The sequence below is a fragment of the Pteronotus mesoamericanus genome, unplaced genomic scaffold, assembly GCF_021234165.1.
Source record: "Pteronotus mesoamericanus isolate MK-2021 breed Mesoamerican mustached bat unplaced genomic scaffold, CSHL_Meso_final contig_639, whole genome shotgun sequence".
NCBI lineage: Eukaryota > Metazoa > Chordata > Mammalia > Chiroptera > Mormoopidae > Pteronotus > Pteronotus mesoamericanus.
In genome coordinates, this window is record NW_026555223.1 from 1254721 (window position 1) to 1277702 (window position 22982).

Below are 22982 nucleotides of genomic sequence, written 5' to 3' on the forward strand. Positions count from 1 at the left end.
GTCCATCATGCCTGGAAAACATGTAAGGGTATTTTATCCTCACAATAATCCTGAATCAGAGGTGTGAAGTTACTTAGCTGTGGTCACACAGCAAGGCAGCATTCAAACCCCAGTCTAGGTGGTTGCAAAAGCTGGGAGGTCCTGGCAGATAAGGGGAAGGAAGGAGGGGGAGGAGCCCTCTGCAACAGTTGTCCTAGAATGGGCATAAACAGGATGTGGTGTTGGATGAAACCTTTCCCCTACCCCACATCCCGCCCCCTTCCCCCAGCCCCGGTCCCCACCCCTCGAAGACAGCGGAACTGAGAAAAGAAGAGGCCTGTGGACCGAAAAGTCATGGTCTGGGGGCCAGGGGTCGTATGGAGTGGGTCTGGGGCTGGTAGGGTGCCTGGGTGAAGGTCAGGCTATGGGTTGGAGGTCAGAGGCTGGGAAGGGGACTCCACTGTGGCAAAGGACCAGGCTGGGGGAAGAGAGATGGTGGTTCCGGGTTTAGCCCCAGGCAAGCAGATCCGTGGGGCTCCTTGAATGTTGTCAAAGGGTACCTGCTGGAGGGCTGGAGTCCGTCCTCTGCTCTGCAACCCGTGTGTGCCCTGGTGAGGGGCAGTGTCTGTTTGGGGAAAGGATGCCTTTTCCTCATGCTCACAAAGGCCTTATGTGGGCTATCAGGGCATTCCTCTTCAACAGTAGATCGAGAAACTGAAGCTTGGGTAGGGGGCAGGGGATGAGGCCAGGTTAGCTCACCTCTTTTTGGGTTCTGCTGTAGTCTGACTCTTTGGTGGTGTGTGAAGTGGACCCAGAACTAAAGGAAAAGCTGAGGAAATTTCGCTTTCGAAAAGAGACAGACAATGCAGCCATAATAAGTGAGTGTCATTTTCCCCTGTGGAAGGATGGGAGGGGAGTGGGGCAACTGGGGAAGGCTGGGCTAAAGTCACTGAGTTACAAGGGGCATCCTAACCCCTGTGTGCCATCCCTCCCCAGTGAAGGTGGACAAAGACCGGCAGATGGTGGTGCTGGAGGAAGAATTTCAGGTGAGGGGTGGATTGAGGCCTCCAAGAAGCACAGGGTAGGACTGGGAGACCCAAGGGTCTGGAACTGATGTTAAGAACCTAGCATTCGGGGTCAGAAAGACTTGGAGGTCCAGTCCCAGCTCAGCTGTGACCCTTGGCAAGAGCATTGTCCTTTCGGGTCTCTGTTTCCTCATCTGTGAAAGGGAGATAACCGTACTGACCTCAGAGTGTTGTTTTTGGATTCAATGATTTAATCTTTGTAATAGATTTAGAAGAAGGTTTGGCACTTAGCATATGCTCAATAAAATGATAATGATGATAACAATACTTTACTGGCAATTAAATGAAAGAATTTCCAGATAAATTAACAAAAAGCTAGTGGAAATCTTTTATAAAAGGGTAGACCCTACCCTCTCTTGGACTCACTGTATCAGTAACATGGGGATAATAATCAGGCTTATTTCATAGTGTGATAAGGGTTTGGGGGGATAAGGATATGGAGACTGAGGCTGGGGGTGTTTGACAGGAGAGGGGGATTGGCTAGGTGCTGGGCTCCTTCCCTCGGGTCTTCTGAAAGGAAGTATAGTGAAGTGGTTATGATTTAAACCCAGACTCAAATTTGAATTCCTGCTCAGAGGTGCTGTGCAATCTTGGGCAAGTGTCTTAACACCTTTGGGCTTCAGTTTGCTCACTTGTAAAGTAGGGATAATAATAGGACTTAGCCCACAGGCCTGTGAAAGAGCTCCATGACTTAATCCATGTGTGTTACTTAGACCAATGTCTTGGCACATAGTAAATGCTTGCTTAATGGCCGTATCTTCTTTTCTTCTGGTTCCCCACTCTCCCCAGAACATTTCTCCCGAGGAACTAAAAATGGAGTTGCCAGAGAGACAGCCAAGGTATCCCTGGGGGAAGGAACACGGAACGGGAGGGTCAGGCCTTGGGGAGAGGGGTGATGGTGGTGGTGGAGACTGAGGGGCTGCTTGGGATCTCTGGGTTTGAGGCCAAGAGTTCTTACCCTTGGACTTTTTGTACAGTATACCAATATTTTATTGCAGAATTTTACACTGATAATCCTATGTGACTTTAGAGCTTGCTTTTTTTAAAATACAAACTTTGTCAGGTTCTGGCCTTATCATTGCACTTGCTTCATGAAAAAAAAGAAAGAAAGAAAGAAAATTTCCCTCTTTTTTAATGCTGGGGAATACTTTGAGTAAAAAAGAAATTAGGTGACATTTAGCATTGGGGGAGAATCCTGTGTGAAGCTGCATGAGCCTGGTGCTTTTTGTGTGTGGAGGAGCTCTTTTCTTTTTTTAAACTTAGAAAAAAAAAAGATTTTATTTATTTTTAGAGAGGGGAAGGGAGGGAGAAAGAGAGGGAGAGAAACATCAATGTGAGAGAGAAACATTGATCAGTTGCCTCCCCTACGCACCCTGACTGATACCAAACCAGCAACCTGGGTATGTGCCTTGACTCGAAATTGAACTGGCCACCTTTCACTTTGTGGGGCAACACCCAACCAACTGAGTCACACTAGTTAGGGCTGGAAGAGCTCTTGGACATTTTTATGATATCTGATCTGTTTAGATTTTCTGTCTCGCTTGGGGTGAATTTTGGGTGCCTGAGGATTTTGAGCCTCCGCCCTCACCGGAACCAGCTTCGTGGGCATCTGGCAAGTGTAGTCCCACAAGGTCCCGTCCACAGAAGGGAGCCTCGAATGTGGGAGCTAATGCTCTGCAGCTGCCTCCTGTCTGGAAATTCGTTATAGTTTTATTTTTGAATTAATGTTTTGTGTGAATTCTTTTGGGACAATAGAGCATGTGCTGGGGCTTGGAGCCTCTATTGGCTCACGTGCAGTGCCACCTCCAGCCCTGGATGGGTTCTCAGCCACCCACTCCCGTACTGTCCAGTGATGGCTGTTGCCCTCTGCCCCAGGCTAGGCACTTGAGTGCAGATTTACTGAGGGTCAGAGTGAGAAACCTCCTGAATGACAAGTTCCAGGGTGTGTCTGTAAGCATGTGCACTCCCCCTTCAAAAGTCCCCATGTCCAAGACAGCAAGCCTGCAAGAAGAAAGGAAAAAGCAAATTTTCTCCTGCCTTTTGAACAAGTGGCCCCAAATTTTCATGTGGCACCGAGCTTGGCAAATTGTGTAGCTGAGCCTGGACTCAGTCTAGCATTCTAGAGCGCTGCACAGTATCTGCATAGTGGTTGAGCGCTTAGAGCCTAGCGCCAAATTTCCTGGGTTCAAATCTACCCATGAACCTTGGGCGAGTGACTTCACCTCTCTGGACCTCAGTTTTCCTATCTATAGTAAGGGGGTAATGTTAGCACCAATGTCATAAGGTTGTTGTGAGTCAAATGAGCACTGACTATTTTTTGAAGCCATTAAATTTTTCTTTTAAAAATGTTTTTATTGAGGTATATTTGGCACATAACACTACTGTATATGTCATTACTGTTTCAGGTGTACAATATAATAATTCTATATTTATATATATTGTGAAGTGATCAGGACAGTAAGTCATTAATATCTGTTACCACACATTTTTTTCATGTGATGAGGACTTTTAAGATCTATTCTCTTAGCAACTTTTACATATGCAACACAATATTATTAACTATAGTCACCATACTGTACAATAGGTCTCCATGACTTATTTATTTTACACGTGGATGTTTGTACTTTTTGACCCCTTTCACCCATTTTGCCCACCACCAACCTGTTCCCTGTATCTATGAGCTTGGTTTTTTTTTGTTCTTTTTTTGTTTTTTTAAATTCTGCTGTAAGTGAGATCACACGGTATTTGTCTTTCTCTATCTGATTACTTCACATAATTTCAAATAGTATAAGGCCCTCAAGATTCCATTATTTTTTATGGCAGAATAACTTATTTATACATACCATATTTCCTTTATTTATTCATTCATCAGTGGATATTTAGGTTGTTTCCATATCTTGGCTATTGTAAATAATGTTGTAATGGACATGGGATGCATATATCTTTTTGAATTTGTGTTTCATTGTATTTGGAATTCCAGAAGTAGAATTGCTGTATCATATGGTAGTTCTATTTAGCATTTACTATCATTGTTATTTTTATTCATTTACTGTTGTTGAGGTCAATACCTTCACTCTCAGTTGTTAACCCTGGGTTCTTAGACTCAGGCAGACTTTAAGGTTGTAGACTCAAGGTAATGGGCATTGGGCCTGGACTCCAGGCTGAAGTCCTGAGTTTGAATTCCCTTTTACTGGTGTAGGTTCGTGGTCTACAGCTACAAGTATGTGCATGCAGATGGCCGAGTGTCCTACCCTTTGTGTTTCATCTTCTCCAGCCCTGTGGGTGAGACACAGCTCTACCCATCCTGAGAATAGGGCCTTAGAGTCTTAGTGTGGGGTGTGTAAGAGTGTGTTTGTGAGTGCAGGTTTATGTGAAAGTGTGTGTGTGACTTGGCGAGTATGTGAGTGAGTGGAGTGTGTGGTGTATGAATACTGGGAGGGCAGTGGGGTGGAAGTTGGGGGCTTAGATTCCTCAGGAGCCATCTCGGTCCCAAGACGTGTTAAGTAAACCCATCTTTTCCTTTTACCTAGAAACTCCTGCCTGGCCTATAAACCATCTCCAGGGACCCTCAGAATAACTTCAAGCCCCTAGATAAAATTGGATACTTGGACTCCTTAGAACAGCTCCTAGGATCCTTAGAAGATACCAGGGCCTGTAGGATATTACTGGAGCCACAGAGAACACACCAGGACCCCCCAGTTATGCTCCCTTTTCCCCTTTTCCATGCAGGCTGCAAGCCCGAACAACAGATGATGTATGCAGGGAGCAAAAACAGACTGGTACAAACGGCAGAGCTCACAAAGGTTTGGGCCTGGGGCCGAGGCCCCCAGAGCGTTCGGGAGGAGGGGTCTGGGAGTCTGGACTCCTGGGTATGAGGGAGGAGGGGTCTGGGGCCCTGGACTCCTGGTCTGAGGGAGGAATGGCTGAAGTCTTTGCTATCTCAGTTCTTGAGTGGATCATAATACTGAGAACTCTCCCTTCCCAGGTGTTTGAAATCCGCACCACTGATGACCTCACCGAGGCCTGGCTCCGAGAGAAGTTGTCTTTTTTTCGTTGATCGCTGGGCTGGGGAATCTGAGTTCCTGATGTCTGAGTCCTCAAAGGAACTGGGGACTCCTACTTCTAGGACCTGAACATCAGAGACCCTGAAGAAATTAAAATGCAAGAACTAGAGTTCCTCTGTTGTGGTTCAGTTTGTTTCTCCTTGCGGGCGCTCCCTGAAAGTCTCTGCAGTACCAGCCTTCGGCCAGCAGAGGGCAGGCAGACCAAGTGGATGCCCGCTAAATTCCGGGAGGAAAGGAGGATACTTTTCTGGAAAGAAGCCTGTGGGGTTTCCTAGAGGGTATGGCGGAGGCCCGGTCCCCGGGAGGAACTGGAGGGATATTTGAATTCGTGGAGGGGCCACTCCAAAGGGGAATAAGGATACCTGGGTCCCTGCGAGTAAAGGAGGCAGAATGCCTGTTTCCCCTCCTCCCTTCCCATCCCAGCTCTAGGGGCTAGCTAGCACTGAATGCTATTTTAACAGTACATTTAATAGTGCATTAGCATGCACTGAATGCTACTTTTCTCAGACCCCAGGCAGGAAGAATTTAAAGGCAGAAGAGTTGTCGAAATATCAAACTTAATTGCTTCAGTGGCTCAGGAGTTGCTGGGGTGGGTGGTTTGGGTTGTTGGGTAGACCAGACGTCCCAGGACTGGGGAAGGCAAAGAGGATCCGGGATCCTGAGTGGACCCCTGAGGGGCGTGAGGTTGAGGGGGCAGGAAAGGGCCATCCTACCCTTCCCTGCCTGGAGATTCTTCTTTTTACAGGCATCTCTGGGCATTTGACTTCCCCAGGTTCTTTGTTCCTCGTCTCTGAGGGACATTTATTGAACATCAAAAGTGTTCCATGCTCTCTCTGCAAATTCTGAGATGTGCAGGTCTTCATAGATATAAATCACTCTTTCTGTCTCTATGCTTCTCCTCCATGTCTCAGTTCCTCTCTCAGTGCCCAGATTCAGGAACCAAGGACTCCCTCCCCTACCCCTTTCCAGGTTCCCTATGGAGAGGTGGCTGTTGCCATGGTAACAATGGTACTGACCTCGGGCCTGGGCTGCCCTTCTCTAGCTCCAATCCTTCCCCAGCCCTGCCAGGGAGAACACACCATCCCTTCAACACCTCTGCTGGGGATAGGAGAGGTCATTCAATTAAGAGGTCAAGCAGTTCCTGGCCTGCAGAGGTCAAAGAGGCAAAAGGGCTTGTTCAGGGTTGTACACTGACATGATCAAATTAATAATAGCTAACCCTCTGATTGAGAACTTCCTGTGTGCTAGGTACTTCTATAAGTACTTCACAGGTATTAACTAATTTAATCCTTACAATACCTCATGAAGAAAGTACATCATCCCCTATTTACAGATGAAGAAAGAGGAACTAAAAATGGTTGCCTTAAGTCCCACAGCTGGGATTCTGGAGTGTTAGAACCTTTACCCAAGGCTATTCTGTGGCCAGTGGCCAGTCCCTTTCTTAGGTGGGGGATTCAGAGAACCATCTCCTCTTCTTCCTCCTCTCCCACCAGTCCTTCCTCCTCCCCAATTGTCGAACTTCTGTCTGCATCCAGGCTTATGATTGCAAACAATCCAATCAGCAAGAGGCCTGTACAAGGAGTTGCCCAACCAGGAGCAGGAAGTTTGGAAAGCAGGGACCAATCAGAATGACTCTGAAAGGGCAGCCCAGTGCTCAGTAGGTTTGGCCAGAGGGATTATAGAAAGGCCAATCAGAGAAGCCGGAACAGAATACACTATCCAATGAAGAGTCAGCACATTGGGGTGTGGCTTTGGGTTTGGGATCACTCCTTCTAGGACAGTACAAACTAGGGACTGCCAACCCCCTTTCCACCAACCTTCCCTCTAGGGTCCCACAGATCCAGGCTCCCTAATTTTTGAGTCCTGGCCTTAGGCATTCCTGAGCACTTCTCCCAGCTCATCTTAAGTCGGAGAAGTGGAGACTGCATTTTAGGCAAAGCTGAGAGTGGAGCTCTTGACTTGAGGGGCTAGTGTCTAGGCGGGGAAACTAGCTACATATGGGGTGGAGCCTAAGGTAGAGGGGTGGGGCTTGGGCTGAGAAGAGGGGCTCAGACTTGTGGCAGGGGCACAGCTAAAGAAGTCTGAATACCTATTGTATATTTTAAGGTGGTGTCTAAGGTATGGGGCTTTGGCTTTGGGGTGGGACCTAGAATTTAGGGGCTTTGTTAAGGTCAGTTAAGTGGTTTTTGCTTTGGGTTGAAGCCTTAGAGACAGGGTTGGGGAGGTTGGGGTAGGGAATGAGCATTGAGGGGAAACTTAAATTGTGAAAAAATAAGATTGGTCGAGGGGAGAAATTAGGACCCTTGGGAAATAATCACACTATCTACTTCCACTTGTTGCCCTCTTTTCTAGGCCAACTCACACTCCCTGACTTTGTGGGGCACACCCCAGCTGCTGGCTTCTATCCCTTCCCTTCTAGTGACCTCAGGCTAGGAGAACATGTTCATTCCTGAGTGTGGTCTCTACAGTGAGTCTGTAGTAGACTAGCTCCCAGGTCCTTTCCCAGGAGGCATTCAAGAACACTTGTTTCCTGAGCACCCACTGGGGTCAAATGGCCTTTTAAACATTGGAGGAAATTGGTGCCCGTGCCATTTCCCTCAGAAGGTTTACATTTCAATGACTAGACAGTAAGCAATACATAAATAAACAAAAGTAGGTAAACAAACATACAAGATCATTACCAAGAGTGGTAAGTGCTATGAAGGAAATCAAATGAGGTGATGTGATAGGAGTGGTGGGACCTGCTGGGGCTATTTTTTGTTGCCTCTTTAATCTCTAGAAGAGTCTTCCTGCTTCCCCCCCTCCTCAACATTATTTTGAAATATTTCAAACATGCAGCAAAGTGTTTATAATTTTACAGTGAATATCCATATACCTACCACCTGGATTCTACCAGTAATGTTTTACTGCACTTGCTTTATTACATGCCCATCCATCCATCCATCCATCCATCAACCCACCTTATTTTGTATGTATTTCAAAGTAATTTGCAGACATCAGGACCATTGGTGGGGGTGCGCATGTAAATTGGAGGTGGGGAAGGAAGGTTTTTCTGAAGAGATTACGTTTGAATCTCTTCATACTTGTATGAAAAGAAGGAATCGGCCATGGAAGGGGAATAACTGCAAAGACCCAAGGACTGGAAGGAACTGGTGTGCTGAAGGGATAGAGAAGTCATTACTGAGGCCAAAGACGAGTGGTCAGAGCTGAGGTCAAGAGCTCATAGGGCCAGATATGTCAGATAGGCCCTGACTGGGCGCAGGCTTTTTGTTTCTCATCTCTGTATCTTGTGTATCTGTGTTTCTCTTATTCTTTTTTTCTCACCTTCTCCTTTTCCATCCCAGGCCTCCTCTCACCCTCTTTCCTCTTCACCTCCATTCTGTTCTGCTACTTACTGTGTGTGTGACTTTAGGTAAGTGTATACATCTCTGAGGCTCAATTTTCCTCTTCTGTAAAATGGAGATAGTAATGACACTTCCTCATCTGGCTGCTGTGAAGAGTGAATGGAGTGTTAGAACCATTCCTGGCATGAGTAGTGCTGAACATTTTTACTGTTGTTATAATTCTCCCACTTCTGTTTTCCTAGCCCCAGACCTCCATGCCCTGGCACGTAGCACCAGGAACCAGTGTGGGAGATGGAACCTGGAGACAGGTGTGTGTGTGTGTGTGTGTGTGTGTGTGTGTGTGTGTGTTGTGAGGGGGGGGCTAATGGTTGTGAGTGGGGTCAAAGTTCACTAGAGGAAGGCTCTGCCGAGGTGCCCTTGACTTGAGGAGCAGGGCAGGCTTCCTGTGATGACACGGAAAGGAAGAATTTAGAGAAGTCATTTGGAGGAGAACCTTGATACAGTGGTGTCCAAAATGGTAAGTACTTGGGCCTCCAGGGATCTGGGGGACTGCAAGAAGGCAGATTTTGAGGTGAAGCCTTTCTGGGTTTTGAGGCACAGTGACTATCTCAGAAAGAGGTGAAGAGTGGCTTGAGATACTGAGTGCGATTTCGGGGAGGGAACCCGGGCTCATTGAGTAGGAATTGGGCTAAGGGGTCTGAACGAGGAAGGAGCAATGAATCCTGTACTCTACTGAAGTCACAGGGAAGGGGGAAGGTTCTGCAGGGTCCAAGAGATAGAATAGGAACAGGGGGTAGGCGGTGTCCTCAGGAGGATAGGACTGGTGGGGAGTATGGGAAAGAATCTGGGGCAAATCAGGGATTCTGGAAACCAAGGAGTGCCTTGGAGGGGAGAATAGTCTGGGTCTAATGAGGGTAATAGGGAAAGTTTACAGTCTCCCATGGGGACAAGAGACATATTTGGGCCTCCCAGAACTTAGACATAGTCTGGGATCCCTATTGGGAGTCAGGGAATGGTTTGAGGTCCTAGAGGGTAGAAGGACATGTCTGGGGGTCCCCAAGGAGTAGGATATGGTTTGTGGTCCTGCGTGGCTATAGAACATGGGCTGGGTCCCCAAAGGGAGTAAAGCATGATCTGGGGTCTCCCTTTTGATATAGTGACATGATTTTGACATATGGCCTGGGATGCCTGAGGGATGGGGTGTAGTCTGGTGGGGGGGTCCACCTGAATGTTGGGGTATGATTTAGTGTCCTTGATGGGGATGGTTTGAATCCTCTTGGATGCTGGGATATATGGTCTGGGGTCCTTGATGAGGTGTGGGGCAGCGACTGAGGTCACCAGGGAGAGTAGGACATGGTCTGTGGTCCTGAGTGGCTGTGGAACATGTTCTGGATTCTCAAAGCAGGTAAGGCATGGTCTGGGGTCCTCCTGGGTATTGGGACATGATTCCAGGTCTCCGTTGGGAGATTTCGGGGTGCTAAGCCAGTCGGGGCGTGGTCTGGGGGTCTCTCGGGAAGCCGGCGGGGCTGGAGGTGGGGCTGGGGAGAGGTCGGGGGCACGCCGGCGGCTCCGCAGTGGAGAGGGGTCTGCGGAGGTCCGAGGCCCGTCGGAGCCCCCTCCCCCCTTGCGGCGTTGGTGGCGGCGGGGCTCGGGCGGCGGGCGGTGCGGAGGGCGGAGCTCGGCGGCGGCTCGGGAGGGAGGGCGGGAGGGAGGCGGCCCCGCGGCACCGCGCCCCCTCCCCCGGCCCTCCCCCCACCATGGCGCGGAGCGAGGTGGCGGCGGCGGGGCCAGGACCGGGCCCCCCCCGGGCTGGGTGAGCACGGCCCTCGGCGGCCTGGGAGCCGGCGGGCGGGGGCGCCAGTGTGAACGCGGGTGTGAGCGCGCGAGCCTGTGAGTGTGTGTCCGCGGCGCTGCGGCGGGCCGGGCGTGCGCTCGCGCGGCCCTGTGTGTGCCCGGCGCCGGCGTGTGCGGCGCCTGCTTGTGTGACCATCCGGGTGTGTGCTGGCTGTAGAGCAGAGGTGCTGGGACCGGCCGAGCGTGTGTGCCCCCGAGTGGCTTTCCCTCTGGCTGTGTTCTGGGGGGCTGTTGCGTGCCCATCGGAGGGGCTGTGTGCAGGTGTGTGTGCGTGGGTTGTGTGCCCAGGTATGGATCCCCCACCCCCAGCCAGTGTGTGCGCTCGGCTAGCTGTGTTAGGTGTTTGTGTCCGGGTTGGATGTCCATCCGAGGGTCAGTGTAGCCGGGTGTGCCCGCTCCGGCGTTCGCGCGCGTGTGTGTGTGTGTGTGTGTGTGTGTGTGTGTGTCTCTGAGGGTTGTGTGTCTCCGAGGGTGTGTGTCTGTGCGTCCACGTAAGGTTCCGGGCTGGGGGGCTGGGACTCAGAGCCTTGTGGGTCCAGGCCTCTGTGTGGGTTTGGGGGAAGGGAGTTTGCCGCTCCCTGGGTCCCTGTCAACTGGGTGGGGGGGCTCTCAGCGGTCCTTGGGGGAGTCGGCCATGTCTTCCCCTTCCCGGTGGCTGGGTGGGGGGGATGGGCGGTTGGTAGGTGGACAGATGGAGGGATGAGAGGCTGAGGGATGGACAGATGGGCCCGAGGGGAGGCACGCAGACCCGGCCCTTCCCCACCCACCCCACGCCAATCCCCACACCGGCCAGATCTCCACAGATAGGGCCAGAGTTGCATGCAACCAGATGGCCAGGCTGGGGGACCTTTGAGCTGCTGGTGAGAGGATTACCTTGGACTGGTGCTCTAGGACTCAGCTCCCTCAGCCCTCTGAGACTTGACCTGCTGAACTCTGACCTCTGGCTCTTGCTTGAGCTCTGGTAGTGGGGGCAGGTATGGTTGGAAGGAGGGAGGTTAGGATTTCTTTGGCCTGCGAAGTAGGTGGGGCAAGGGTGCCTCAGGGCTGGGAGAGATGTGTGTCCATGTATGTGTGTGAGTGTGAATCTGTGCCTATCTGTTGACATGTCACTGTGGTTCAATATTTTGGAAGCATTTTTAAGTGTGTAAATCCCTTACAGGGCTGTTGTGTGAGCATGTGTCTGTTATGAGTTAACATCTTGGAGTATCTCTGCAAAGGCAGATCTTTTTGTGCCTGTGTGCTTGTCTGACTGTGCATCAGCCTTGTCAGTGTCTGTGTATGTTTGTGGTTCTGTGTATGTGTGTAAGGTGTGTATCAGCTGGTGTGTGCATTTTGCATTTGTTGGTGTAGGATTATATTAGCTTTGTGACTGTGCATCATGAGGATATGTGAAGTTGTCTGAGTGTGTTTGGGCATTTAAGAGTGTGTACCCATATATCTTTGATTGTGCAAGTGAGTATCTGTTATATGTGTGTGCTCTTGTGTGTTGGTGAGTATACAAGGGTGTATCTGTTATAGGTGCATGTAATTGGTTGTCTGCAAGGGTAGGTACATGAGTTTTTTGTTTGTGTGCATCTTTGTGTGTGAATGTGCAAAGAAATGTCAATGTTATATATACAGTGTATATGCAGGTGTGTCAACCTTGAGGATAGGTTGTGACTGCATTTATGTGTCAGTGTTGGTCTCGCAGGAGTAGGGTTGTATCTGTTCAAACATGTATATGTGCAGGATTGTGAGCACACACATGCCTGTGTCCCTAGCACAAGGCTGAGCCTGCTTCTGGGCCCAATGAGTTGGGGTCCATGTGGCATGAACTGTGGCATGCTGGGGTCCATGGACACGTGTGCCACATCCCAGGCTAAGAGCCAGTGGAGTGTGGGGGGGAACAGAGATCATGCCGATGTATCCATGGAAATCCAGATGTAGAAACTTGGGTTGTGGGCTGATGTGAGTTTTGGCATGTCCACACATGTTGGCGTGGCAGTGATGTGATGGTGAGCATGGGAACCTCTTGATCCTTTCCCAGCTCCTGGTGCCACATAGGCTTTGAAGCTGGGAGATTGGGATGTGAACTCTGGAAGGAGGAGGCCGGGAGCCTAGAATCCTGAATCTGAAGGAGAAGGAGGGTGGGGCCCAGTTCTTGGGTTTTGAGAATGGAAGGCACTGAGACTTGGGCTCCTGAGTCTGAGGGATTCAAGAAGGTTGGTATCCCAGACTCTAGGGTTTTGAGGGGGGAGGGAGCTGGTGTCACTGGTCTTTTGAAACCCCAGAGGACAAATAGGTAAAGTCCTGGACTCTGGGATTTTGGAAAGTGAACAGTCCTGAGGCCAAGACTCCTTGGTTTCAAGAGATGGCTTTCGGGGCCATTTGAGAGTATGCAGAGTCAGAAGCAGGAGTGGCGAGAGTGTGATCACACCAGGGACTTCCTTGGCTGAAATGGCCTCTGAGGCAGGTCTCCCCAGGGGAACCAGAAGGATGTTAACAGGGTCATTTTGTTCCTTTGCAGGTACTGGCCCAGGCCCTGACTCCCTGAAGAGAGGTGAGTGGGGTGCCTCAGGCTGGGGAGAGAGATGCGGAGTGGTTGGGTTTGTTCTGAGCGCACCGGAGGCCGGGAGCCCTGCCTTGTAAGTGCAGGGTATGACAGTGTCTTGAGGGGCCTGGTGTCCCCAAGGCTGGGGGCGGAGTGGTGACAAGGTTAGCATCATCATGGTTGGGTGAGGGCTCATGGTAGAGCCAGGGCCTGGATGGCAGGCTGGGGAGGTCTCAGGCCCGGAGACATCCCCTCTCGGGAGGGGTTAGGTGGTCAGGAAAGAAGGGTTTCCTCAAGATATCTATAAAGGGTGTAAGGGAGCTTCATGACATGAAATGACCCATGCATTTGGAGAATGGCATGAATGTGGTTTGCCTTTTTGTGTGTGTATGTGCATGTACATGGGAAGATCTCCTGGTAGTTCAGCCTGCTGGTGGCTCAGAGAGAGCCAGACAAAAAAAATTACTACTACTACTACTACTACTACTACTACTACTGCTGCTGTTACTACTACTACTACTACTAGCAGCTGACACATGTACTGTTTACCCTGTCAGGAAGTACTCTAATCACGTTACACTGCATTATCTCATTTAATCTTTACAACTAAAGGATGAGGTAGGTACTCTTATCCCCATTTTACAGAGGAACACACTGAGGCACAGAGAAGGGAAGTCACTTGACTAGAGTCATGCAGCAAGGAATTGGGATGTGAACCTGGGCACTCAGGTCCAGATTCTATCCTGCAATGCTGCACTACCTCTCAATAAACGTTAGCTATTTTCATTTCTACTATCGTTCCTTCAACTTGAGTCCCACCCCAGCTGTGGGAGGTGGAGCTCTGTACTTCTGTACCATAGATTGGGGTTCTGAGCCCTAGATACCCCTCAGCCAGTCAGGTGTAGTGTGGGGCCTCCTAACTCAGGAGCTCCACCTTCCAGGCCAGGGTTTCCCATCCAATACAGTGTCCCAGAGGGAGTGCAAGACAAAGTAGTAGGGGGCCTCAGAAATGGTGGGGCACCCTGACCCTGCCTCTTTTTCTCTCTTCAGCCCAGGCACTGTCTCCCTCTGTCTCTCTTTCTTTGTCTTTGTCTCTCTCTATAACACTCTTTTCCCCTCTTCCTGTCTCTCTCTCTCACATTCTCTCTTCATTTTTATTTTTCAGTCTCTGTTTTCTGTCTCCACTCATTTTTCCATCTCTTGCTCCCTGTCTCTTCATCTTTCTTTCAGATTCTTTCTCCTTTTTTCTCTTTCTCTCTCTGCCTGTCTCTGTGTCTGCCAGTCCCTCTCTCCTTCCCTTTTGTCTTTCACTGTCTCTTCACCTCTCTCTCTGACTCTCTTGGTCCCTCCTTTCCACATGTACAGTCTCTCTCCCCACAGGCTGAAGGGTCAGGGCCACATAAGGTCACAGCCCTGACCTGCAGATTCCTGGGAGGTGGGCCAGCAAAGACTGGGGTGCAGGGTGAAGTGAAAACAGTCTCAGGGACGCCCCCTTCCTATCCTTTCCTCTTCACCCCCCACCCATCCCGTGTTGTGATGGGAGCTGACATGTCGTGGGCTGCAGCTGCCACGGGGGAATCCCCGCCGGAAGGTTTTGCCTGGAGCAGAGGCATAGCATCAGTATGTGAGTGAGTGTATGTATGTGTGTGTAGGCATGTATGGGACCTTGTGTGTGCCCATTGATGTGAGCACAGAAGTCCGCCCCTTGCTTGAGAGCTCAGAGAGCCAAGGAAGAAACCGGGCTTGGAGAAGGACTTCCCAAGACTGAGCAGCTAGACTGATGTGGTTTTCTCATCTCTCCCACCTCCAGACACCCTCTTCCTCTGATAAAGCAGGGGGGGATGTTATTCTTAACATTTATTGAATACTTACTGTGTGCCAGGCCCTGCGCTTAAGGGTCCCCATAAATGAGTTCACCGAACCCTTGCAACAACCCATGAAGATGATACAATCATCATCCCATTTTATGAAACAGGAAAGTATGGCCTAGTTAGGGGAAATCATTGGTTTGGGGTCGCAGAGCTATTGAGTGGGGGAACTGGGACTTGAACCCGAGTCTAATTTCAAAGCACTTGCTTTTAATAATAGCACATAATTCTATGCCTGGCATATGAGAGGCACTTGATGTGATGATAATAATTACTAACATGTATTGAACCCATTTTATGCGCTAGCCACTGTTCCTAAGTAGCACACCATGCTTATTCATTCATTTAACCCTCACAAAGGTAAGACTTGTGTTTTAATCTCTATTTTGCAGATGAAGAAACCGAGATTCAGAGAGATTCAGACACTTGCCCGAGCTCACACAGCTAGTAAGTGTCAGAGCTGGAATTTGAATCCAGGGAATATGGCTTTGAAATCCAGGAACTTAAATCCTAGTTTGCAGTGATTTTTCAAAATGTTTAGTGGGTCCTAGAAGGCCCTGGTAGGGCCACGCATCAGCACTGTGGTTGGAAGAATATGAGAGGACTTGGAGTCCCTTAGAGGAGGGGCAGAGATGGGGATAGGACACTCAGGGGTGGAAGAGGGGTAATTTACCAACTGGCATTAAAATGTTGTTATCTGTTAACAAGTGCATGCCAGCTGATGATCAGTGCTGTCGCTGTCCTAGAGCACCTGGTTGTCAGGAAGGGAGAGATTTGGGTCAGATTCTCAGCAGAATGTCCCAGGGCGGCCAGGCTGGCAAGCAAGCTCTATGCCTGGGTAACCTGTCTCCTTCTCTTTCAGGTTCAGGTCTTACTGTCCACTTCTTCCACCTTCCCACTGCACCATGGCTCCGGGCCCCTTCTCGACGCTGCTCTCACCACCGCCTGCTGCCCTCTCCTTTCTGTTGCTGCTGTGGGTTGGGGCATCTCGTGGTCAGCCCTGCCCTGGCCGCTGCATCTGCCAGAATGTGGCGCCCACACTGACCATGCTGTGCGCTAAGACTGGATTGCTCTTTGTGCCGCCAGCCATCGACCGGCGTGTGGTGGAGCTGCGGCTCACTGACAACTTCATCGCAGCCGTCCGCCGCCGAGACTTCGCCAACATGACCAGCCTGGTGCACCTCACCCTCTCCCGTAACACCATCGGCCAAGTGGCAGCCGGCGCCTTTGCTGACCTCCGTGCCCTCCGGGCCCTGCACCTGGACAGTAACCGCCTAGCCGAGGTGCGTGGTGACCAGCTCCGTGGCTTGGGCAACCTCCGCCACTTGATTCTCGGCAACAACCAAATCCGCCGGGTGGAATCGGCGGCCTTCGACGCCTTCTTGTCCACTGTGGAGGACCTGGATCTGTCCTACAACAACCTTGAGGCCCTGCCCTGGGAGGCCGTAGGCCAGATGGTGAACCTGAACACCCTCACTCTGGACCACAATCTCATCGACCACATCGCAGAAGGTACCTTTGTTCAGCTTCACAAACTGGTTCGCCTGGACATGACCTCCAACCGCCTCCATAAACTGCCCCCTGATGGGCTCTTCCTGAGGTCGCAAGGCCCTGGGCCCAAACCGCCCACGCCACTCACAGTCAGCTTTGGAGGCAACCCCCTGCATTGCAACTGCGAGCTGCTCTGGCTCCGGAGGCTGACCAGAGAGGATGACTTAGAGACCTGTGCCACCCCTGAGCACCTCACTGACCGCTACTTCTGGTCCATCCCTGAAGAGGAATTCCTGTGCGAGCCCCCACTGATCACACGGCAGGCGGGGGGCCGGGCTCTGGTGGTGGAGGGCCAGGCAGTCAGCCTGCGGTGCCGAGCCGTGGGTGACCCTGAGCCAGTGGTGCATTGGGTGGCACCTGATGGGCGGTTGCTGGGGAACTCGAGCCGGACCCGGGTCCGAGGGGATGGGACATTGGATGTAACCATCACCACCTTGCGTGACAGCGGCACCTTCACTTGCATCGCGTCCAATGCCGCTGGGGAAGCCACGGCACCTGTGGAGGTATGCGTGGTACCTCTGCCTCTCATGGCGCCTCCGCCGGCTGCCCCACCTCCTCTCACGGAGCCTGGCTCCTCTGACATCGCTACGCCCGGCAGACCTGGTGCCAACGAATCAGTTGCTGAGCGCCGGCTGGTGGCAGCGGAGCTCACGTCCAACTCTGTGCTCATCCGCTGGCCAGCGCAGAGGCCAGTCCCCGGCATCCGCATGTACCAAGTCCAGTACAACAGCTCTGCTGATGACTCCCTCGTCTACAGGTGGGTGTTTCAGTCCCAGGGCCTCCTCCTTCCCCAAGGGCCTTCCTTCCCTTCTCCCTACTTCCTTGGCTTTCTTGTTCAGCTGGGGTTCTAGATGGTTACGCAGAGTTGCCCTATCTCTCTGTCTCTATTTCTGTCTGTCTCTTTCTGCTTTTCATGCATGTTGCAAATCTTTGTTAGGTACCCACATGAGCCAGACTGGTTACTGGAGTTGAACAGTGAATGTGCCCAGCATGATCGCTACTCTCTTCAGACTCATGGTCCACATCCTTGCTCACCAAAGGTGTTTGATTGTGTATCTTGTCAGTTAAACATTTTGGAGCATGAAATACACACACACACACACATGTTTAACAGTTACGTTTATATTTATAAATTATATGCCAGTGCTACTGTATTAACACATTGGGTACATTATAGAACAAAGAACTAAAATATGTAACTATGTTATTTTCACTATCCATTGGGTTAGAAGCCATTGTCCCATTGTGGACAGACTTGTATGATATGGACAGACATTAAAAAGTTACTTTCTCCCATTATCTCTCTTATTCTCTTACTTTCCTGTCTGTCTGTCTGTCCCTTCTCTGCCTCCTGCCCTCATTAGGCCCTGAGCCCCTTCTCTGTGCTGGTCCCTGAGCACGGTGCTAGGGACACAGGGACACCAAATGACCAGTCTCTGCCCTCAGGAAACTCACAGCCCAGAGGAAGGAGGCAACGAGTATATGCTGAATTACTGCCTTGGCCTTGCAGTAGCTATTTAAGTATGTCTTACAGTCACAGTCCTGGCACACAGTGGGCACTTGATTAGTGGTTGTTGGCTTTGTGAATGGCTCTCTTTTCTCCTAGCTCTGTCTCCTTCATGCACATTGTAGAACACCTGCTGAATGCTTAGTCCTGTGTTCGACTTCACTTGGGAATGCCCCAGCTCTTGGGGGTGCTTAGACCTACACCTCAAAAGCTTGCCTCTTGGCCTCGATTTTCACCTTTCCCAGGGTTCTCTTGGCCACAATCCTGGTACACAGTAGGTGCTTTCCCATTGTTGGCAGAATGAGTAAATGCCTCTCATTTCCTTTGTCTGTCATCCTCATTTTCTTCTCTTTTAGAATCTGGTTACCAAACACTGAGTAGATGCCTACTGCATGCCAGATTCCATGCTGGACCCTGGGGCCACCGAGATAGATCAGACACTGGCTCAGTTTTGCAAACCTTAGGGCAAACAAATGAACAAATCAAAAACCTGTATATGGTACTGCCAAGGATGCTACCCCATTTGATCTTTTCAGCTCTGCTGTAAAGCGATGATGATTCGCCTCCCATTTTGTAGATTGGAAAACTGAATCACAGTGGAGGGAAGTCACTTGCTCAAGGTTACACAGAAAGTGGCAGAGCCAGGATTCCAGCTCTTACCCTTCTAACTCCTAATCCTGCCCTTTTAACCTGAACACACATTTACTGAGCAGCTACCGTTTGCCAAGCAGGGATTAGTGGAGATGGATAATACATTTCTGTAAATAACTCTTGGTTTGTGACTCTCCACTACTCTGTTTCCTTCTTTCTCTCTCTAACCTATGGCCACTACATGGTGTGGTGCAGGAAGGTTTGCAGGCCCCCAGACCCTGCATATTTTCAGATGTTGGTAGCCCTCTGTCCCTAGCTAGGCAACAGACCTGGGGGCTCTTCCCCTCCCCTGAAGGCCACAGTTCCCCCATTGCAGATGCCTGTGCTATGGTGCTGCAGGAGTTAATTTCCTCACTGCTGTCATGGGAGGAAGTAACATCCAACCAGAAGCCTGCTCTGCTGCTTACTTGGGTCTCGCAGCCAATTAGAGACATATGGACTCAAGCTTTCTTAAGGAGTCAGCCTCTTTTCTTGAAAAGTGGGGAGCCCCTAGCAACTGTTTTTTTAGGCGAAGGAACAAGAGGTATCCAAGTCTTTCTGAGAGGGGAAATGGGAGGAAAAGGAAGACATAGCCTAGGGCCCAAGGTTGGGAGGCAAGGGTGAGAGGTGGTCTGTTAAATGGCAGACCAAAGTAGAGCTGGAGAAGTGGGTGAGCCTTTTTGAAGGGGCAGGGCCCTCACTTGAAGTCTTTGGCTTTGAGAGTGGGTCTTGATGGTGGGGAACCTCCAGGAGGTGAGACAACTGAAGTGGGCTTTAGGACCAGAAGGTGGCCTGGAGGGAAGGTGAAACTTCTTAGAGATAAGAGGCCTATAGAGATGGGGGCATGGCCTCTCAGAGGAGGTAGAGCTCCTGCTTCATGGTCCCATGCAGATGAAGAGGTGGGCCTTGTCTTTGGTGACTCACTAAGACCTTTGTAGGAGAGGAGAGCTTGTGAGGCTCAGTGCTGGACGTGCAACTCCATGTGGATGTGGCACTCCTGGGTTAGCCAAGGCTGGACATGGCCAACGGTGTAGAAAGGGTATGCCCAACCGAAGGGGCAAGGCCTGGTGGGAATGGTCTCATAGATGGGGAAGGATGCAACTGGCTACATTTGACCCAATTATAGATGAGACTTAACTGGGGGTATGATTTGGTGACTTATATCTGTATAGGGCAGGATGCACAAAGAGCAGTTTCAGGACATGCAAAGAGTAGACATGGACCTAGGCACAGTAGGGGAACCATCCCCAGTGAGCCACTGTGAAATGTGGTACAGGTATATGTAGTGGAGGGGCTTGGGAATTGTCTAAGAAGATAGACGCAGCTAGGAGATGTGTTTACTTGAAGGTGAGACATGCAGATAAAGGGAGTGGCCTGTACCATGGTTTCCCTGAAAGGGCAGGAATTGGTAGAAAAGAGAAACTAGAGGCCCTGGCTGGCTAGCTCAGTTGTTTGGAGAGTTGTCCAGAGATGCCAGGGTTGCGGGTTTGATCCCCAGTCAGGGCTTATACAAGAATCAGCCAAAGAATGCACAAATAAAGAGGAACAACAAAAATCAATTTTCTCTGTCTCTCTTTCAAATCAAAAAATAAAAATTTTAAGAAAAGAACCAGGAGAGCATCCACGCATCCATTGCCCCACTAGGAGTAAAATAGGATGTGAGTTGACCTCAAAGTCCGTTTGAATGACGGGGGTCATGCCGGTAGGAGCAGTGGCCTGTAGTAATGGGGCCTCTTAAAGGAGGATGGCAGTTGTTGCCCTTCATGTGGTGAGACACTGCTAAGGGAGCATGTCCCTTGAGGGTAGGGCATAAAAGCTATAGCACTTATCTCCTGCAGGGACTAGGATATGTAGATGAGTGAACCTGAATGGCATATTGTCCTACTGGGAGACTAGACAGACCTGGGGTTTGAGGGCAGGGCATGCAGATGTGCGTGTGGCTTGTAGCAATGATCCTGAGAGGTTGGAAATTTGTTGCTAGAATGACTGTGTTGTCTCAGTAGAGGGTGAGAAACGGGTAGGGACACCTGGTTTGGTTCCCACTGGTCACCGGGGGTGGAGCATGCAAGTGAAATGGCGTGGTTCAGAGTGGAGCTAACCCCGTGCTGATCCCGCCCCTCCTGCAGGATGATTCCCTCCACCAGCCAGACCTTCCTGGTGAATGATCTGGCGGCAGGCCGAGCCTACGACCTGTGTGTGCTGGCAGTCTATGACGACGGGGCCACGGCGCTGCCAGCCACGCGAGTGGTGGGCTGCGTGCAGTTTACCACGGCTGGGGATCCGGCGCCTTGCCGCCCACTAAGGGCCCACTTCTTGGGCGGCACCATGATCATTGCCATCGGGGGTGTCATTGTCGCCTCAGTCCTCGTCTTCATCGTTCTGCTCATGATCCGCTACAAGGTCTACGGCGACGGAGATGGCCGCCGCGTCAAGGGCACCTCCAGGTCGCCCCCGCGGGTCAGCCACGTGTGCTCGCAGACCAACGGCACTGGCGCGCCCCAGGCCCCGCCCCCGCCGGCGCAAGACCGCTACGAGGCGCTACGTGAGGTCGCTACGCCTGCTGCAGCAGCGGCCGCGGAAGCAAAGGCCACGGCGGCCGAGATTACTTCCGGAGAGGCGGAGGCGGCCATTGGACGCTCCCTGGGCGGCTCTGCCACTTCGCTGTGTCTGCTGCCGTCGGAGGAAATCTCCAGGGAGGAGTCTCGGGCCGCAGTGGGTCCTCGGAGGAGCCGTTCTGGGGCCCTTGGGCCGCCAGCTTCGGTGCCTGCCACTCTAGCTCTGGTTCCTGGGGGGGCCCCGGCCCGTCCGAGGCCTCAGCAGCGCTATTCCTTCGACGGGGACTACGGAGCGCTCTTTCAGAGCCACAGTTACCCGCGCCGCGCCCGGCGGACAAAGCGCCACCGGTCCACACCGCACCTGGACGTGGCTGGAGGGGGCGCGGCCGGGGAGGACGGAGACCTGGGACTGGGCCCTGCCAGGGCACGCCTGGCCTTTACCAGCACCGAGTGGATGCTGGAGAGTACCGTGTGAGCGGCGGGCGGGCGCCGGGACGCCTGGGTACAGCAGACAAACGCCCAGCCGCCGGGACGCAGGGGCAGGACTTGGGGGAGAAAGCACAGCATCAAGACCTCTGACTGAATCGGAGACGGGCCCTTCTCCTCCTTGGAGGAGGCGCTGCTGCCTCGGGCTAAGGCTCGAGACCACGCCCCCTTCCCCTGGGCAGTTAGGGGGCAGACCGACAGGCTCTCCTCCAGGTACTCTTCGCCCACTCCTGCCCCTCCCCCCGCGCACTCGCGGACCTCGCTGGAGCCGGTGCCTTACACAGCGAAGCGCGGGGAGGGGCAGGGTCCCCCTAACACTGCAGCACTGAGACACGAGCCCCCTCCCCCTGCCCGGGACCCAGGGCAGGGGCGAGGGACCCATTTCTTGTATCTGGCTGGACTAGATCCTGTTCTGTCCTGCGGCGGCCTCCAAAGCCCCCACCCCCACCCCCTTCACTTCCCTGGTTCCATCGGGTCTGGCTTGGGGTCCCTTTTTCTCTGTTCCCTTCTTTTGTCACTGTACGCTCTGTCTTCTCTGTGTTATGTCTCTGTTCCTTCCTATTTGTCTCTATTTTCTCTGTCCTGTCTCTTTTTCTTCTGCCCTCCCGTATTTTGTCCAATTTCCCTGTCCCGATTACCTCCCCCAATTACACATTCTCCCGGGCAGGTCCCACTGGAAGGACCAGACTCTCCCTATTCCTTCCTCTTTCCCCAAATAAATACCCATATGCACAAAGTCCAAAACAAAGTCCTCCTCCATACCGGAGCCAGGACCCTCCGCCGCAGCAGAATTAAACTTTTTTCTGTGTCTGAGGCCGCTCTGCTGACGTCTGTGTGTGTGTCCTTGTGTTTTTTTTGGCGGGGGGGGGAGGTGGTGACTAAGATTACAGCATAGTGACTGATACTGAAGGAAGGTGGCAAACTGGGACCAGGGATACTTGGAGACAATTTCTTACCCTCTGAGAGACTTAGAGGTGGGAAATAATAATAAAATGATAATAGCTAACATTTAGTGAGTGCTTACTATGTGCCAAGGGCTTAAGTCATTTAATCCTCACAACAACCCTAGAACATATTACAGTTATCCCGCTTTACAGATGAGGAAATTGATACCGAGAAACGTGAAGTAACATGCCCAAGGTCGCATAATCAGAAGGTGTCAAAAGTGGGATTTGAAAAGGCAGGCAGCCTGACCTCTGAATCTGTCCTCTTAACCACAGAACTCTGCCGCTGAGCAGTCAGTGAATGCTCACTCCACACACCGGCGTTGTGCGAAGCCCAGCTCATCTCTCTGAGGTCGGGCAACTGTCCACGGTAGGTATCTTTGGTTCCATTTTACAGGCAGAAATCTGAACCAGGGAAAAGCGAATGAAGTCACTTGCCCGAAGATCCCCAGTGAAGAAACCGTGGAGCTGGCAGTTTGATCTCAGTGTCTATCTGTTCCTTACCACTATACTATGTTGCATCTGGAGGTTGGGGAATGGCCCCGAAGACCTCAGGCTGATCATGAGTACCCAAAGCCAGCCTGG

General features: G+C 51.4%; 2 protein-coding genes across 3 annotated transcripts; both read left to right on the top strand.

Moving 5' to 3' along the window:
• Window positions 1–258: 258 nt before the first annotated feature.
• GMFG (glia maturation factor gamma) lies at window positions 259–5227 on the top strand. The gene is made up of 7 exons (XM_054580849.1): window positions 259–336; window positions 761–857; window positions 976–1025; window positions 1854–1903; window positions 4264–4346; window positions 4794–4867; window positions 5050–5227. Exons 1-7 carry the CDS (start codon window positions 334–336, stop codon window positions 5119–5121), a joined length of 429 nt encoding a protein of 142 aa, XP_054436824.1. The 5' UTR covers window positions 259–333; the 3' UTR covers window positions 5122–5227.
• Window positions 5228–10332: 5105 nt separating this feature from the next.
• Window positions 10333–22222, top strand: LRFN1 (leucine rich repeat and fibronectin type III domain containing 1). 2 transcript variants are annotated; one of them, XM_054580851.1, is made up of 5 exons: window positions 10333–10362; window positions 12833–12865; window positions 15117–15171; window positions 15587–17032; window positions 20539–22222. In XM_054580851.1, exons 4-5 carry the CDS (start codon window positions 15630–15632, stop codon window positions 21440–21442), a joined length of 2307 nt encoding a protein of 768 aa, XP_054436826.1. In that variant the 5' UTR covers window positions 10333–10362; window positions 12833–12865; window positions 15117–15171; window positions 15587–15629; the 3' UTR covers window positions 21443–22222. The 2 variants fall into 2 exon arrangements, with proteins under 2 accessions (XP_054436826.1, XP_054436825.1); XM_054580850.1 differs by lacking the exon at window positions 10333–10362 and adding an exon at window positions 10503–10587.
• Window positions 22223–22982: the final 760 nt, after the last annotated feature.